Source organism: Humulus lupulus, chromosome 6 (assembly GCF_963169125.1).
Source record: "Humulus lupulus chromosome 6, drHumLupu1.1, whole genome shotgun sequence".
Taxonomy (NCBI): Eukaryota; Viridiplantae; Streptophyta; class Magnoliopsida; order Rosales; family Cannabaceae; genus Humulus; species Humulus lupulus.
Genome location: NC_084798.1, coordinates 102,455,722 through 102,473,964, shown reverse-complemented (window position 1 = coordinate 102,473,964; position 18,243 = coordinate 102,455,722). Strand labels below are relative to the sequence as shown.

Below are 18,243 nucleotides of genomic sequence, written 5' to 3'. Positions count from 1 at the left end.
ACATTGCTGAGAAATCTCGCTCAGCCTCCTGGGCAGATGAAGTAGAAGGGTAGTCTTTCCAAGACTCGGCCAAAGAAAACTGGTCTAAGTTTAAGGAATCCCTTCCTAATTTTGGATATATGAGGCTTCATTTTTAGGACCCGATCCAACGAGATGGTAAGCTGGTGGCTCAATGGGATATCGATGAGATTGAAGTGGAGGCGTCATTTTGGAAATCTGCCCTAATTTGCATGGTTATTGGGGAAAATCCACCTATGGCTATGTTTGAAGGGTTTATCAAAAGAATTTGGGGTCACCTTGGCATTGATCGTGTGGCCCGGATGAATTCTAGATTCACAATGGTCAAGTTTCGAGATGAGGCAACTAGGGATATGGTGCTTGAATCTGGATGATTCATTTTGACAAGAAGCCAGTAATACTTCGGCCTTGGTCATCAGATGTTGAGTCTATAAGGTCAGTAAAATCTGTCCCTGTTTGGATTCAATTACCTGGTCTCAGGTTGCAATATTGGGTTGTTAATTGTTTGAGTGCTCTAGTTAGCACGATTGGCACTCCTATCATGGTGGACAAGGTCACAAAAGCTAGAATTATGATCAAATTTGCTAGAATCTTAGTTGATATGGAAATTGCCGAACATCTCCCAATGCATATCCATTATCTAAATGAGAGAGGTCAGATTATGGAGCATTCCATTGAGTATGAGTGGCTACCAACTAAGTGTTCTATTTGTAAGAAGTTGGGTCATTCTGCTACTGTCTGTAAGCATGCCCCAACTGCTATAAAGAAGATCACAGAGGCTTCAAACCAGGCTAATCCAGCTGATAATAAAGCAAGTGATATTGCTGCTGATGCCCAGAATAACAGCTCCCAGAATAAGCAAGAATCTCTTGAGGTGCCTAGGCATGTAGATGCTCTATCAGTACCTAGTGGATCCAAATGGGTTACCCCTCGAAAGTCTGGGATGAAAAAACTTGTTGATAATCTACAGCTTGATCTGCATAGGAACTCTTTCAGTATTCTGCAGGCAAACTAGTAGCAAGCAGCTGACCTTTCTCTTCCCATTGGACTGAATGGACTGCAACAACATATTGAGTTGGAACGTTAGAGGTTTAAACAATAAGAATAAATAGCAAGCAGTTCTTGATGTTTGCAGGATGAAAAAAATTGGTCTTGGAGCTCTAATTGAAACAAAATTAAAAGGGGACAGAATAAGGGATCTTATGAACTCTTCGTTTGCTGGTTGGAAGTTTTATAGTAGTTCTGTGGTGGAGGGGCGTATTTTTCTCATCTGGAAAGCTCACATGGTGAAGGTTGAAATTATTCAGGAAACTACTCAGCTACTACACTGTAGAGTTTATTTGATTGGTGTGAACTTGGCTTATTACCTCTCGGTTGTCTATGGCTCTAATCAATTGGAGACAAGGAAAACTTCATGGTCTGACTTAGCTACTGTTCAGAGACCGGTTACCCCTTGGATTATTATGGGAGACTTTAATGATGTCTTCCATGTTGATGATCGTCTTGGTGGAAGACCTATTTCTGTTAAAGAGATGGAGGATGCTCGTCAATGGTTGGCTTTGGGAGAGGCAACTGAAATGAAGATTTGGGCCCTAAATACACATGGACTAATAAATAAGATGGAGGAGCTCGGATTTTCTCCAAATTGGATAGAGTTTTCTCTAATGAAAACTAGATTGATGTCTTCCCATTAGCTTTAACATATGCTCAATGGGATGTGGTTTCTGACCATTGCTATTTGCTGATTAAACAAGGGGATTTCCTTAGTTTGGGAGTGAAACCTTTTCGGTTTTACAATATGTGGGAAGTTCATGCAAATTCAAGGAAATTGTTCTTCAGAACTGGTCTCTTCCTTTAGAGGGGCAAGGATTGTTTCGCCTTGTTGGAAAACTCACAAGGCTTAAGCATGTTCTCAAAAAGTTCAATTGGAGAACTATGGGCGATGTTGCTTGTAATTAAGAGGAGATCAAATCTAAATACAAGCAGGCCCAAAGTGCTCTCTGTTCTGATCCTTTAAATGCTGAGTTACTGTCAAAAGAAAAACATGTGCAGCAGGATTACTTCAGGCATGAGAAGGTTTATGCTAGTTTTCTTCGTCAAAAAAGCAAGATTACTTGGCTCAGGTTTGGTGATGAAAATTCCTCGTTTTTTCATGCAAGCTTGAAACAGAGGCATAATTCTAATTGCATTATTTCTTATATTGATGATAATGGATGTTTTGTGGATAATTATGCTAAGGTTGTTGATCATTATTTTTACCACTTTAAGACTCATTTGGGCAATACTAGCAGGGCTATAGGTCAGATTGATCCCGATTGTATTAAATATGGTCCTTTTCTGAGTTTGGATGACCACCTGCACTTAATAAAGCCTTTTACTTACCAAGAAGTTTGCTCAGCTATGTTTAGTATTAATTCAGTCAAAAGTCCTTCCTCGGATGGCTATGGAGCAGGATTCTTCAAATCTCTTTGGAAGGATATAGGCAAGGAAGTTTTTGTGGCTGTTTTAGACTTCTTTACCTCAGGCAGAAATCCCCCATTGCTTAATGATACTATCCTATCTCTCATCCCGAAAGTAGACCAGCCATCAAATGCTACTGAATACAGACCTATAGCTTGTTGCAACTCTATTTACAAATGCATTTCGAAAATGCTTTGCAACCGGCTGGCAACGGTTCTTCCTTCTCTGATTAATCTAAATCAGGGAGCCTTTATAAAATAGAGATCCTTGGCTTACAATGTCCTCATTTTTCAAGATCTGATAAAAGGATACAATAGGAAGAATAGTTCACCTCGTTGTGCTATGAAGTTAGACTTGAGCAAGGCTTATGATACTATTGACTGGGATTTCTTGGAAAATTTACTCAATATGCTATGTTTTCCAAGTCGGTTCATCTATTGGATTATGGTATGCTTGAGGGGATCTTCTTATTCTTTGGTTCTAAATGGAAGGATTTAAGGGAAGTTCAAGGGTGGAAAGGGGCTTCGGCAAGGAGACCCCTTCTCTCCTTTATTATTTGTCATAGTGATGGAGTATCTCACTCGCATTCTTATCAAGGCTTCCAAGGATAACCGATTTAGGTTTCATCCTTTGTGTAAGTCATTGAATCTTATTAATCTTTGTTTTGCTGACGACCTCATTATCTTTTGCAAAGCTACCACTTCCTCTGTTCAAGTCCTTATTGAGGCATTTGCTGAGTTTGGTTGTTCTTCAAGTCTAAAGATTAATTATTCCAAATCTCATATATACTTTGGAGGTGTTTCAGCTGAGGTTAAAACGAGAATATTGGTCTATTCGCAGCTTGTTGAGGGTACTTTCCCTCTGAAATATCTTGGGGTTCCCCTTCGACCCACCAAATGGAAATCAGCAGACTGTGATATTATTTTTAAGAAGATTCAGATGCGGCTCAATGTATGGTCCAGCCGCCATCTCTCTTATGCAGGTAGAGTCCAACTTATTCATTCAGTTCTTCTGGGTATTCATAATTATTGGATGAGTATATTCATGCTTCCTTAGAGTGTTGTGAAGGATATTGATAAAGTTTGTCGTCAGTGTCTTTGGGGTGAGAGTGGTTCCCGTAGTAAATTTCATTTTACCTCTTGGGAACAAGTTTGTCAGCCTAAGCCTTTTGGTGGTTTGGGATTTCGTGAGGGGGCTATATGGAATAAACTGAAGCTTGCCAATTATCTTTGGGCAATTGAATCTAAACAAGATCAACTTTGGGTTAAGTGGGTGAACTGTGTTTATCTGAAAGGAGTCAGTCTCTCGGATTATATACCAAAGGTTTATTCAAGCTGGTATTGGAGGAAGCTGATGTTCTTCTATAAATCAATTTCGAGGTCTGAATTGCAGGCTGCAGTGAATAAAGGAAAGCTACATCTGGGTACTTTATATACTCAGCTTCTGTCGAGTGAGCGAATTACTTACGAAAGACCTGTTTGGTGTAAGCTCTCGGTGCCTAAACACAGATTCATACTGTGGCAGGCTATAAACCAGCACCTTCTCACTAGGGACTTACTTGCTTCTCATCACATTCCAATAGAAACTATGAGATGTCCCGTTTGTGATCATGTTGAGGAAAGCCATGACCATCTATTCTTTGATTGTATTTTCTCTAGGAAGGTCTTGCTGCTGGTATCTTGTTGGCTTGGAGGGGTTACCAAGCCTGGTAAATTTGCGGACTAGATTGCTTGGCTGTCTGGCTGGAAGTCGGACTGGATTCATTTTATAGTGGCTGCTTCTCTTGCAGCTTGTACTTATTTCATCTGGTTAAATAGAAATGCCTATTGTTTTAGTGATAGTTGTTTAACTATTTGTAAAGTAGATCAACTGATTGGGCAAGCAGTCAAAGCTATAGTTCTTAATGTAACTTCTAGGCACCTATCTACTAGAGAAAGACAAATGATTGAGTTTGTAAAATCTTTGTAATTCTGAGGGCTGGTGGTTTCTCCCTTTTGTATTTCCAGTTTGTTTGATCAATGAATATCCTTTCTTTTGATAAAAAAAAAATTAAATATTCCCTAAGAGTTGTCATTTATTAATTTCTCGAAGGTTCTCCCTTTATAGCTGTAGAAGTTGACCTGCTAAGGGTGGAGATCCTGCATAATTAAGATCAAAAGTAAATACCTTCCCTTAATTCAAGAAGGATCTGGTCAGCTGTGAAAATCAATCTTGAGAGATCAGAAATTGTTCATTTGAGAAAATATTGAAAATGCACTTAGTACACGATTGTATCTAAGTTCATTCCACTCTTTTAATTCTGCAAAATTGGAGATTATTATGCAAAAAAGCAAGAATAAAATTGTAACGCCCTGGTTAGCCAGGACCGCTACATTGTGTGTTTATAAAGTGCCAGACTCGCTAATCAAGTCATTAAAGTAAAAACGTGTTATTGAACTAGTAGAGGAACTAGGGTTAAAAACGTTTTGGTCTCAAAAGATACATTTTCATTACTAAACATTGTTTATGTACATGGGATCCCAAAAATGACAGTTTAAAAGCCATTTACCGAAGTTACAAAGTTTATATACATTAACAGCCATACTAAGGCAAAATGAGCAGTTAGGTAATCTCTGTCTTGACACACTCCTCGATCCTGGTGATCGAACGGCTGGCTATGTACATTTCACTTCGGAGCTCTCCACCTCAGGCCTGGTCCAGCTTGCCCTTGCCTTTACCTGCACCACGTAGCACCCGTGAGCCAAGGCCCAGCAAGAACACATATCAATAATAGAACATGCACATTAAGCTGTCAAGTCAATCTCACATATGGCATCTCATAAACTTCAAGTATATCAATAGTCAAATATTTCATATACAAAGCTTATCACTGGTCAAGTATTTCATATACAAAGCATATCAGCTCATATAACACAATGCACAGATGATAACCAGGGCTAGCGCTCTCAAGCTGCTCCCTCTGTTATCTTTTCGTTTCTGGCTCCCAGTGGCCAATTCGCGTCCCATGCGCTAAATTCATGAACGGTACTCTTAGACCGCTTACACGTGTCCCTTGGCATAATACCAACGATGACACAAAACAATTCTCGGGAGCACTTAGTCCCGTCACAATCATATATTTCGGGTGCAGTGTTCTTACCTTTCAATTTACTGGTTTCCGATGCCACGTAGCCACAAGCACGGTCCTCAACCCCGAGCCTCTCCAAATTCCTAATCACAACATAAGTATAATATTCTCTGTCATTAACCAATCCAAAACTACCTTCCCGGTACCTAATCCACACTCTCGGAACCCCCAAAACCTTAGAACAACACCCCGGAGGCATCCCCCGAACCCCCAGAGCAAAGACCAAAAATTGCAAAATATCACTCCTTGAAATTTGCCTTGTGCCGCGGCACCACATTCCTTGTGCCACGGCACCCACCTCCAGAGACCCCTAGGCCGCGGCAAGCAAAAGCTGTGTCGCGGCACACCATCGCAGACCCAGATTTCTGGGTTTTCCTTCGCATTTTTCCCGAACCTAACTCATTCCAAATCATCCCAAACTCTATCCTAAGCCCCAAAACCAACTCTAAACCCCTAACAAACCTCACAACAACCCAAAGACATCATGCCCAAGCTCACTCACACCTTCAATCCTAAAATTCACTCTTGAATTTCCCACTTGACAACTCCAACCAGAGAAATTATGAACTGTTTGAACTCAAGCACAACCCACACTTCAAAATCCCTAAACCTTAACAAAACAAACCTAATACACATACAGAGACCTTACCTTAAGCAGAAATTCGACCTGAGCTTCCTCCAATTCAAGCTTGAGCTAAATTCCACCTTAACAAACCAGCTGAATCCCACATAAGAAAAACCATGGCTATTTCTCAATTCCTTCAAAAACCAAATTCAAAACTTAACAAAACAGAGATCAATCCCTTACCTCAGTATAAACCTTGATAGAAGCTTGATTCCACACCCTTAAGCCCTTCTTTAGCCTCAAAGAATTCAGTTCAGCTCCTCTCCCACCTTGCTTCCTAAGTTCTTGATTCCCCCTTTCCTTCTTGCCCTTTCTAGTCTTCCAAAAGCTTAACTTCAGTTATACTTTGCATAAACAAATCGTACCTTTCTTTTCCTTTCAGCCAAAGACTCTATAACACTGCCAAAAGACCTTCTTAACCCTCTCCAAATATCATTTCCTAACTAAACCTCAAGGGTACACTTGTCTTTTCACCAGTTTTGCAATTCTACCACTTTCCCCTTAAAGCTTGTTACTCTCTAAGGTTACTAATAGTTACACAGGTTACCAAACCACCAGTTACCTTTATCTAGTTTCCTAGGACCGTCTTGGCACGTGCATCACGTTTGTTTCACAGCACCCACACAGTACAATTCACAAATCATTATTATCACATAATATAATTCACATAGTCATATAACATGCTTAAAATCATAATCATACATCTTAATCATAATAATCACACATAATTCCCATCATGCCCTCCCGGCATACTAATCAAGACCCTTAAGCCTTATTAGTGAATTTGGGTCGTTACAAAAATCAATCATATATTAAATATATTATTTTTCAGATAAAAATGAAAAGACATAAAACATATATAAAATAGAAATTAAATAATTGAATTATTTTATTTTTAATAACTAGTTGACCGAGATCACACAAGGATATTATCCTCAATGATTTGGACATGATCTTCATGAAACAAATAAGAAAACATAAAGTTTCCTCTTTTGTGAAATCAACCAAAATCTTTTCCATGAAAGGAAACCAAGATATTTAAGTAATAAATGAGAAAAAAAACCATTATATTAATTAAATATTTATGTATATTAAAATGTGCCTAAATTTTTTAGTCACATGATACAATTTATGGATAATAAAAACGCAAAGGACACAAGAGAGTAAAAATGTGAGTTGATTCATCATAATTTAATAGTTTTGAGAACCAACTCTGATGAATCATTTTTAACTAAAATGGTCACTTTTAAAGAAATGCCAATTTAGGACTTAACAATGTTCCCCTTTTGGCATCTTTTTAGATGAAACAACGAAGAAAATTTCTCAAAATTTCCTGCACAAAACAAGGTTAGATGTGATGTACCAGAAATACTAATTGTTGCGCAGTTTTTCGACAATAGGGAATTTAGAAATCTGACAATAGAGAGATTAGGATTTTTGTAAACTGAATCTATAAGAAATAAAAAAAAAGTATGAACACAACGCACTCATACGATTTTACGTGTTTCAGTGGTTAAAATCCACGTAGTCCAATAGTTACTCTTATTGATCTGTTTAAGACTCTTGAGGAAATTGTTTATGACAATTTCAGTAGAGATTTTGCATAGAGAAAGTCACTCCTTTTTTCTGTCTATTCTCCTTGTATTTATAGGAGGTTCTCAAGGAAATTTTGTTGGTATTAAAAGAGCAAATCAAAAATACACAGCGGGGAATGGGTCCTTTTTTAATAATTATTAATACCAGCCAATATCACACACATATATATATATATTAAATCACATACAATCAAATTAGAGATTACCTATTGTAGCCAATCAAGTGTTCTCAAATCTATTTGTATAAAATCAACGATCTTCCTATCCATGTTTTGAAAGCTCACACCTTAATCTTCCAGAACAATCCTCAAACACACAAGGACATGTGTGAGAACGTAGGATTCAAAAGGTTGATTTATGACTCTCTAGATGTGCTCAACACATGAGATCTAAAGAGGTTTGATTGAGAGAAGATAAATTGAATAATTTTCAGGTTAGAAAAACTATCGCTTCTGTGTGAGAGAGAGTATATTTTTAATCACTTGAAAAAAATTATTACTGAAAATATTGCTCTATGAGCATTTATAATAATAATAATTAATCTTTATTTTATTAAAATAGAATTCAAATTAAAACTGATATGTTATTACTGTTTAATTATTTAATTTAAATCATATTTAAAAGGAATAATTAAATAACGGATTAATCAAATAATTTCAAATTCAAAATTCAAATCACAAGGATTGGGGAATCCCTGTGTGTGGTGCCACACTCACTACATAGTGAGTGTATCGCCCCACATATTAGGGTTTTCCCTAATTTTCTCATTTATTTTTTTAATCAACTTTTTAGACATATATTTATCCCAACATAAATATCAGTTATTTCAAAATTAAATTTATCTTGAAATATATATTTTAAATAAATAAATAAATATCATATTCTAAATAAGGTAATTGTTAAACTCACTTTATATATTAATCCAAACAAGATTAATATTTTTTTACCTATAGTTTTTGAAAATATAAACTATAGAATTAAATAATTAATTCATAATTATTCAATTGCCTATAATCATCACATAATTATTTCCTTGCCCTGAAAAAAATTAATTCATTTGCAATTAACTCATTCTATATACAAATCATTCTTTTGACATCCTTACCCTTGATAGTGTAGGACAAACGGGATCTGGGTACCATGGACCAATAATACGAAGCTCCAATAAACTAGATTATTAATTAAACTCTTTAATCCAATATAATCTTATTTACTAATTCCATGATTACTCCACTATAAATACGTAATTGCACTCTATGTATTTATAGAATTATATTTACAGAGTTTTCTCTTATAGTTCATTGATATAATCAATAAATATAGTTATGTCCACCATTTATTGGTACGTTAATTAGAGCTGGTCAAGAATACCATTTTACCCTTCTAATTATCTATTGATCCTTAAGTACCATTAATTCACTAGAGAATAATTAATTTATAATCAAGTTATAGATTTGAGCTCAATAACTATTCACTCCATAATCAACCCTTATGGGAACCAATATTCGATTCGTTAGGAAAGCATGGATTCCAATATTGTAATTCATGTTCCTAGCCATCCATGATATTGAATCTCCAAAACAAAAGTCCTTCGCCTCATTATTCTAAGAGATCTTAACGAGTGAATCAAAAGATCCAAAACACATAAATAGGAGTTCATGAGTACTTAGGATTTAGGTCGATCTACAAATGATCATCTATTATGATAAGAAACAAATTTTTATGTCAAACGACAAGTTTATAAAGATAATTAATTCTTATCAGTCCTATCATATACAATCTCTATTATATACAACACCTTTACTAAGATGAGTAATCAGAATATAGATCACTTGCATCCCGTATGCTTAGTAAACCGCACTAGTAACCATTCATTAAAAATTACATACTTTAATATGTTACTAACTATTTTATTCATTATATATGATCTTAATTCTCTCGTACTAATACAAGATCCTATTCTCATGTATGAATAATGAATTTTCTTGATATTATCATATAATTAATTCAAACAATAGTTATAATATTCTAATATAATAAAATTATTCTTTTATTTAATTCAATAAAATATCTTTACATGCTTTTAGGGCATTAATCCTAACACATTTTTGGGTAAAGGTACATTAATATGGAAAATTACCAATATGGGTAACTTCCCATTTACATAAATACATGATTGCCTATTAAATTTATATCATTTATATTGGGTAATACAAAGATAATAAAATTTGGGCCTTTATGAGACGTATAAAGACTCTCTGAGTCTTTTAGGATCCTTCTATAATGACCCAAAATTACTAATAGAGCTTAAGGGCCTTGACTAGTGTGTCGGGAGGGAATAATTGGTTTATGTGTGATTTAAATGATTAAATGCATGTAGGCTCTGATTAGCTTATAGGGGCATTTTTGTAATTTTGGTCCATTGAGGGTATAAATATAATTATTTACGATAAATTGTTGAGACCACATTATTATGTGGATATATTTGCAGCTTGTGACTCAAGGCGATCCTGGTGAGCGGTTTAGCGAAATAGTCACAGCGGGGGTTTATGCCCAGTTCTGGGGGTATTTCTAGGAATTCGGGAAATATATTGGAGACTATTTGACATTGGGAAAAATAATTGGTGATTAGTTAGGTGACAAGGTTTAAGAGGTAATTATTAGGAACACTCGAGGAATTAGCGGGAATTGGGAACAAATGACCAAAATGCCCTTGGAAAGTTTAAAGGCTTAGGTTTTAATGGGAGGGCAAAATGGTCATTGGATAGAAAGAAGAGGATAACTATTATTATGCCATTTAGCCTTTGTGGAAGTTGTAGAATATGCTGGAAGCTGAAAGAAAAGAAAAGAAGAAGGAAAGAAGAAAAAACAGAACACTTGAGTTACCCCTCTTATTCTCCCTCACGGTTTGTCTATCCCTCACCATTTCTTGTGGACTTTGAAGTTGTAAACTCAGAGGAAGCTTAGGCTAGAGCTTGGGGCTATAGTTCTTGGAGAAGCGAGGTTCAACTAGAGTTAGTGTCCAATTAAGGTAAAATTTACAGAGTTTGGTTTGAATTTTCTATCTTGGGTGAAGTTGTTTCTGAATTTGAGTTTTGAATGGAAACCAAGGGACTTGAGCTTGGGGAATTGAGGAGCTATAGGCTGGAAGGGTTCTAAGGGTAACCTACGATCGAATTCTCCATTAAAGGTAAGGATTTCTGGGTTTGATCATTTGAATTTCTGGGTAGTTTTTCATTTTTTTTGATGAAGTTCTTCAGCTTCAAGTTCAATTCCTATTTTCTATCTTTGATGGTGCATGTGGCCAAATTTGATGTTGTTGGGCCATGTGGGATGAGATGTAGTGAATGGTAGGCTTATTCTGAAGTGTAGTTGAGGTTCGGAGGGGTTTTAGGGAGTTTTGGCTTGGGGAAATTCAAAGGAAGAAGTTAGAGAACTGATGGTTTTGTTTGTAGCACTGTAGCACTAGCCTTAGAGCACTACAGCACTATGCTTGGTTCTGGGGGCATTTTTTCTTCTGTTTGTAGTGATGTAGCATCCACCTTGTGGAGCTGTAGCGCTACCCTACCTCCACAAGAGGGCTTTGGTATTTTTCTTAGGGTTTTCTCTTGGGGGCTCAGGGATCGATTCCACCACCCCTTTTGGTGGAATTGGGCTTCTTGAGGGCTCGAGATTGGTCTTGAAGTTAGGTTATGGAATTGAATGTTAATGGGGGTACAATGTTACGTTTGTGACTAGAGGTACGTTAGGGCTCGGTCGGGATCGTGCTCCAGGATTGTTTCTTTTAGCCAGAGCGTTCAGAATCAAAGGTAAGAAACTACACCCAGTTATGTGATTATGTTTGGACTAAGAGTTCCCTATATTTATATGTGAATTCATGAGATGGTATTATGCCATGGGGATATTTGATAAACGACCTAAGAGTTTCAGAATCAATATTTGTGCAGAAGACACAGCTCGACCATTGGTAGCTGAGGTTAAGTACATAACCACTAAGCTCAGCCTTAGCACGCCGGAGTCAGTGGGACTATCAGAGGGTGTAACCTAAGGGCGTCAACAATGGATTTTGGTGTGATATGTTTGTTGTTGTTTAAATTGTTGATTGTGACGAGTTCGTTATCTAAATAACTGTTTAATGGCTTGTAGGTTGGTGTCATTGTTTATGTGAGCAATATGATGTATTGTATATCTGATTAATGATTTATTAATTATTTGTTTGTTGGTTATCTCTTATGCTATACATTATAGTTTTCTTCCTGGGCCTTGACTCACGGGTGCTATGTGGTGCAGGTAAAGGCAAGGGCAATGTGGACCAGTCTTGAGTTGGAGAGCTTTAAGGCTTAATGTACATAGTCAGCTGATCGGCCGCCACGACCTAGGAGTGGAACAGGACAGGAGAACCTTAAATGTCTATTTTTCCCTTAGAGAGGCCAGTAGCTGTATATAACCTGGAATTTTTCATAAACTGTCTTTTAGACTCTATTTCTTTTAGGATCCCATGTAAAAAATATTTATTTAAATGAAATGTATCTTTTATGACCAAAATCTTTTAACCCTAGTTCAATCATAGTTTCAGTAACACGTTTCTAACTAAATGACTTGATTAGTAAGTCTTCCACCTTTATAAACACACAGTGTAACGGTCTTGGCTACCCAGGGAGTTACAACTTGGTATCAGAGCATCCTAGGTTTATGGCTGGACATGTACATTCGTCGCTAAAGACAAGCTCGACTCAGGGTTTGGTAATTGTGTATACATGATTATATGCTTATATGATTGGAAACGAATGTGAATCCCGGTATCTGTTTGATTAATAGGATACATGAGATATTGATAGGGCCTAGCCCTTGACTGGTGTGTGATGATACCGAGGCATGATTATTAGCATTGCGGTGTATGTGAATGAGTATTTGAATAAACATGTATATCTTGATTGCTTGTGAATGATTGCGTTCCAATGGAGGATTATGAAAGGATTATTACCCTGTCATCATAGTCTGATCGCCGAGTCGTTGATTGCAGGTTAACTTGGATAGCTATACGTCCAAGATGATCTGTACAACTTATCGGCAGTAGGTCTGAGGAACGGGATGATGACCAAGGCCAGACCCCTCTGCCAGTCCCTGAGAACTGGCAGCAGATTATGGCAGACATGCTAGCTCAGCTTCTGAGCCAGGAAGAGCAGATATGACTTCTGCGACAGCAGGCTCCGTCAGGGAGTGTCTCCCTTATTGTGCCATATGCAGTGGCACCAGTTGTATAGCCAGTAGAGGTTGGGAATAAATAGGAGCCATTGTATGAGCGGTTCAGGAAACAACATCCTTCAACTTTTGAGGGAGGACCAGATCCACTAAAGGCGGAACAGTGGATGAGTATGATCATCGCTATCTTGGACTTTGTGAAGGTAGAGGGTCATGAAAGAGTGGCCTGTGCTGCATATATGTTGAGAGAGGATGCCCAAATCTTGTGGGAAGTGGCATCATAGACCAGGGATGTTACTACATTGAGTTGGGAAGGATTCAAGGAGTTGTTAAGCCAGAAGTATTATAATGTTGCCATCAGGGCAGCGAAGGTTAATAAATTTGTGGGATTGGTTCAGGGCAATATGACATTTACAGAATATGCCCTGAAGTTCGACAGACTTACGAAGTTCGCACTGGATCTTGTGCCTACTAATACAGCTAGGCAAGACAGATTTATCAGAGGGCTTAATGCTATGATAGCCCAAGATGTGAGGATTACAAGAGTTCCTGAGCGAACAACTTATGCCCAGGCTGTTGAGAAGGCTCTTACCGTTGAGGAAGCGGAGAACAAGATTTGGAGGGAGAGTGCAGCAAGGCGGGAGGGCTGCAGGGTGGTGCCTCCATACTCTGGATCTGGTAGGGGCAGAGGCCCCAATGATCTGAAGAGGAAGACCCCTGATGCTTCGACTACTCTTGGTCCTGATAGGAGAGGTCAGGGTGCTCAGGGTGGCCGTCAGGGAGGCGGTGATGCATGGAGGAGTTATCCTGAGTGCACGAGGTGTAGAAGACGCCATTTGGGTGAATGTCAGGCTAACGCCTATTATGTGTGCAGGGTGGTAGGACACCTCAAGAAAGACTGCCCATCAATGAATAAAGGGGAATCATGGAAGGTGGACAACTTGACTCCAGCTCGAGTGTTCACCCTGACGCAGGCAGAGGCTGAGGCCGAGGCTAGTCCCTCGGTGGTGACAGGTCAGCTCTCTAGTGCTGGCTCTCCTTTTACTATATTGATTGACTATGGTGCTACACATTCATTTGTTTCTAGTTAGGTGATTGATAGACTGTGTAGACCTAGTGAGTATAATACCGCGGGGATTGGGACTATATTGCCTGCAGGAGAACTGGTAGTTTCTAGGAGGTGGATTAGAGCACTGCCGGTAGTGGTTTATGGTAGGGTGTTATCAGTATACTTGATTGAGTTGGGTATGGAGGAATTTGACATTATTTTGGGGATGGATTGGCTGGTCAGGTATGGAGCTTCTATTGATTGTAGAAAGAAAATGGTGACTTTTGAGCTGGAGGGCGAGTATCCCTTTGTTTTCGTGGGAGCGGTATATGGACACCGCGTACCCATGATATCACTACTGAGAGCCAGAGATTTATTACAGGGAGGATGTATGGGCTTTCTGGCCAGTGTGGTGGATACCAGTAGGGTTTTGCCAACAGGTCCGGGGGAGACCAGATTGGTGTGTGAGTTCTTGGATGTATTCCTTGAGGATTTGCCAGGATTGCCACCGCATAGGGAGATTCAATTTGTTATCGAGTTAGCGTCAGGGACAGAGCCAGTGTCCAGGGCACCATATAGAATGGCATCGGCAGAACTGAAGGAATTGAAGAAACAGTTACAGGAGCTTCTAGATTTGGGGTTTATCAGGCCTAGCTACTCATCATGGGGTGCTCCAGTTTTTTTGTGTAAAAGAAGGACGGGACTCTGAGGATGTGCATAGACTATAGGGAATTGAACAAGTTAACTATCAAGAATAAGTATCCTCTACCAAGAATTGACAACTTGTTCGATCAGCTGCAGGGAAAGACAATATTCTCGAAGATTGATCTTAGATTTGGTTATCACCAGCTGAGGATCAAGGATGAGGACATACCAAAGACAGCCTTCCGAATGAGGTATGGACACTATGAGTGGCTTGTCATGTCGCTTGGTTTGACCAATGCCCCAGCAGCCTTCATGGACTTAATGAAAAGGGTGTTCAAGGATTTCTTGGATTACTTCATTATTGTTTTAATCGATGACATTTTAGTGTACTCCAGTTCAGAGGAAGAGCACGAGTTTCATCTTCGACAGGTTCTGCAAAGGTTGAGAGAGCATCATTTGTACGCTAAGTTTAAGAAGTGCGAGTTTTGGCTTCCATAAGTGACATTCCTTGGACATATTGTTGGTGTAGATGGGATTAAGGTGGATCCATCTAAGGTGGAGGTAGTTAGGGATTGGCCGAGGCCAAGGAATGCCTTATTGGTTTGGAGTTTCCTCGGTTTAGTAGGTTACTACAGACGGTTTGTGGAAGGCTTCTTGAAAATTGCAGCACCAATGATAGAATTGACATGGAAGAAGTTGAAGTTCGTCTGGTGAGACAAGTGTGAGAGAAATTTTTAAGAATTGAAGCGGTAACTTATTACTGCACCTATGCTGAGTGTTCCTTCGGAGGAAGGAAAGTGTGTAGTCTATTGTGATGCATCAAGGTTGAGTTTGGGTTGTGTGTTGATGCAAAACGAGAAGGTTATAGCTTATACGTCACGACAGTTGAAGGAGTATGAGCAGCGGTACCCTACCCATGATTTGGAGTTAGCAGCGTTGGTATTCGCACTGAAGGTTTGGCGACATTATTTGTACGAGGAGAAGTGCGAGATATACACTGATCACAAGAGTTTAAAGTACTTCTTCACACTGATGGACCTGAACATCAGACAGAGATGTTGGCTAGAGTTGGTAAAAGATTATGACTATGATATTCTTTATCAGCCAGGGAAAGCCAACGTAGTGGCAGATGCATTGAGCCGGAGGGGCTCGGGTCAATTATATAGTTCCACCTAGATTTCGAAAGAGTTAGTTGATGAGATGGCCAGAGCGAGGATATATTTTCTGGTGGGCCGATTGGCCAACATTACTTTGCAGTCAACCCTGCTAGAGAGGATTAAGGAAGGTCAACTGGTAGATGCTCAATTACAGGAGGTTAGAGAGAATGTCTTAGCGGGAGTAGCTAAGGACTATTCTATTTCTAAGGTTGGTCTACTACGATATCAGGGTCAGATTTGTGTTCCGACTGATGTGGGAATTAGACGAGAGATATTGGATGAATTGCATACTACACCGTACTGACTTCATCCAGGTACCATGAAGATGTATCAAGATCTACAGATGTTATATTGGTGGCCCAGGATGAAGAAGGGTGTGGTGGAATACATGGCCAGATTTTAACCTGTCAGCAGGTGAAAGCTGAGCATCGTCGACCGGCAGGGTTGCTTCATCCTTTGGGTATTCTGTAGTGGAAATGCGAGGACATTATGATTGACTTTGTGGGAGGTTTACCCAGGACTGTAGGGCTTCATGACTCGGTGTGGATGATAGTGGACAGATACACCAAGTCAGCTCATTTTCTTCCAGTGAAGACCACATATACACTGGATCAGTATGCAGAGTTATATGTGAGGGAGACCGTACGTCTCCAAGGGGTTCCTATGTCCATAGTGTCAGACCGGGATCCTGTCATTACCTCCAAGTTTTAGGGTAGTTTGCAGAAGGCTATGGGGACTCAGTTGGGGTCGAACATGGTTCAGAAGACAAATGAAGCTATTAAGAAGATCTGAACTCGAATGCTCGCCTCGCAGAGCAGACAAAAAAGCTACGCTGATTCCAAGCGTAGAGACGTGGAGTTCCAGGTTGGGGACCACGTGTTTCTGTGAGTTTCACCACTGCGAGGGGTGAGAAGATTTGGGAAGAAGGGCAAGCTGAGCCCTAGATTTATTGGACCTTTTGAGATCCTAGAAAGGATCGGATAAGTGGCTTACAGGTTAGCTTTGCCACCTTCGTTGTCAAGAGTTCATGATGTATTCCATGTTTCTATGCTCCGGAAGTACATCTCAGTTATGACCCATGTCTTGAAGTATGACGACTTGGAGTTGCAAACAGATTTGTCCTATGAGGAACGATCGGTTCAAGTCTTGGATCGGAAAGATAAGGTTCTAAAGAACAAGACGGTTCCTCTTGTTAAAATATTATGGAGGAATAGTAGTGTCGCAGAGGCAACCTGGGAGCTTGAGTCAGCGATGTGGGATCAGTATCCCGAGTTATTCAGGTAAATTTCGAGGACGAAATTCTCAGTAACAGGGGATAGTTGTAATGACCCAAAATTACTAATACTGCTTAAGGGCCTTGATTAGTGTGTCGAGAGGGCATAATTGGTTTATGTGTGATTTCAATGAGTAAATGCATGATTATGTGATAAGCATGCTTAAATGATTATTTGGATATATGAGATGTATGACTATGAGTATTAGTATGCATGTAAGCCCTGCTTAGCTTATAGGGGCATATTTGTAATTTTGGCCTGTTGAGGGCATAAATATAATTATTTACGATAAATTGTTGAGACCACATTATTATGTGGATATATTTACAGGTTGTGACTAGAGGCGATCCTAGTGAGCGGTTTAGTGATATAGTCACTGTGGGGGTTTATACCAGGTTCTGGGGGTATTTCTGGGAATTTGGGAAATATATTGCAAACTATTTGACATTGGGAAAAATAATTGGTGATTAGTTAGGTGACGAGGTTTAAGAGGTAATTATTAGGGAGACTTGAGGAATTAGCGGGAATTGGGAACAAATGACCAAAATGCCCTTGGAATGTTTAAAGGCTTAGGTTTTAATGGGAGGGCGAAATGATCATCTGATAGAAAGAAGAGGATAAGTGTTATTTTGCCATTTAGCTTTAGTGGAACTTGTAGAATATGTTGGAAGCTAAAAGAAAAGAAAAGAAGAAGGAAAGAATAAAAAAACAGAACACTTGAGTTACCTCTCTCTTTCTCCCTCATGGTTTGCCTATCCCTCACCATTTCTTGTGGACTTTGACACTGTAAACTCAGAGGAAGCTTAGGCTAGAGCTTGGGGCTTTAGTTCTTGGAGAAGCTAGGAGGTTCAGCTAGAGTTAGTGTCCAATTAAGGTAAAATTTATAGAGTTTGGTTTGAATTTTCAGTCTTGGATGAAGTTGTTTCTGAATTTGAGTTTTGAATGAAAATCAATGGGCTTGAGCTTGGGGAATTGAGGAGCTAAAGGCTGGAAGGGTACTAAGGGCAACCTAGGATCAAATTCTCTGTTAAAGGTAAGGATTTCTGGGTTTGATCATTTGAATTTCTGGGTAGTTTTTCGTTTTTTCTGATG

The 18,243-nt window shown here is 39.0% G+C and overlaps 2 protein-coding genes across 2 annotated transcripts; both read left to right on the top strand.

Moving 5' to 3' along the window:
* The first annotated feature begins 388 nt into the window (after nucleotides 1–388).
* On the top strand, nucleotides 389–2,739 carry LOC133785355 (uncharacterized). The gene is made up of 4 exons (XM_062224602.1): nucleotides 389–1,024; nucleotides 1,131–1,586; nucleotides 1,694–1,862; nucleotides 1,979–2,739. Exons 1-4 carry the CDS (start codon nucleotides 389–391, stop codon nucleotides 2,737–2,739), a joined length of 2,022 nt encoding a protein of 673 aa, XP_062080586.1.
* A 306-nt stretch (nucleotides 2,740–3,045) lies between these two features.
* Nucleotides 3,046–4,203, top strand: LOC133785354 (uncharacterized). The gene is made up of 2 exons (XM_062224601.1): nucleotides 3,046–3,429; nucleotides 3,535–4,203. Exons 1-2 carry the CDS (start codon nucleotides 3,046–3,048, stop codon nucleotides 4,201–4,203), a joined length of 1,053 nt encoding a protein of 350 aa, XP_062080585.1.
* The last annotated feature ends 14,040 nt before the right edge of the window (nucleotides 4,204–18,243 follow it).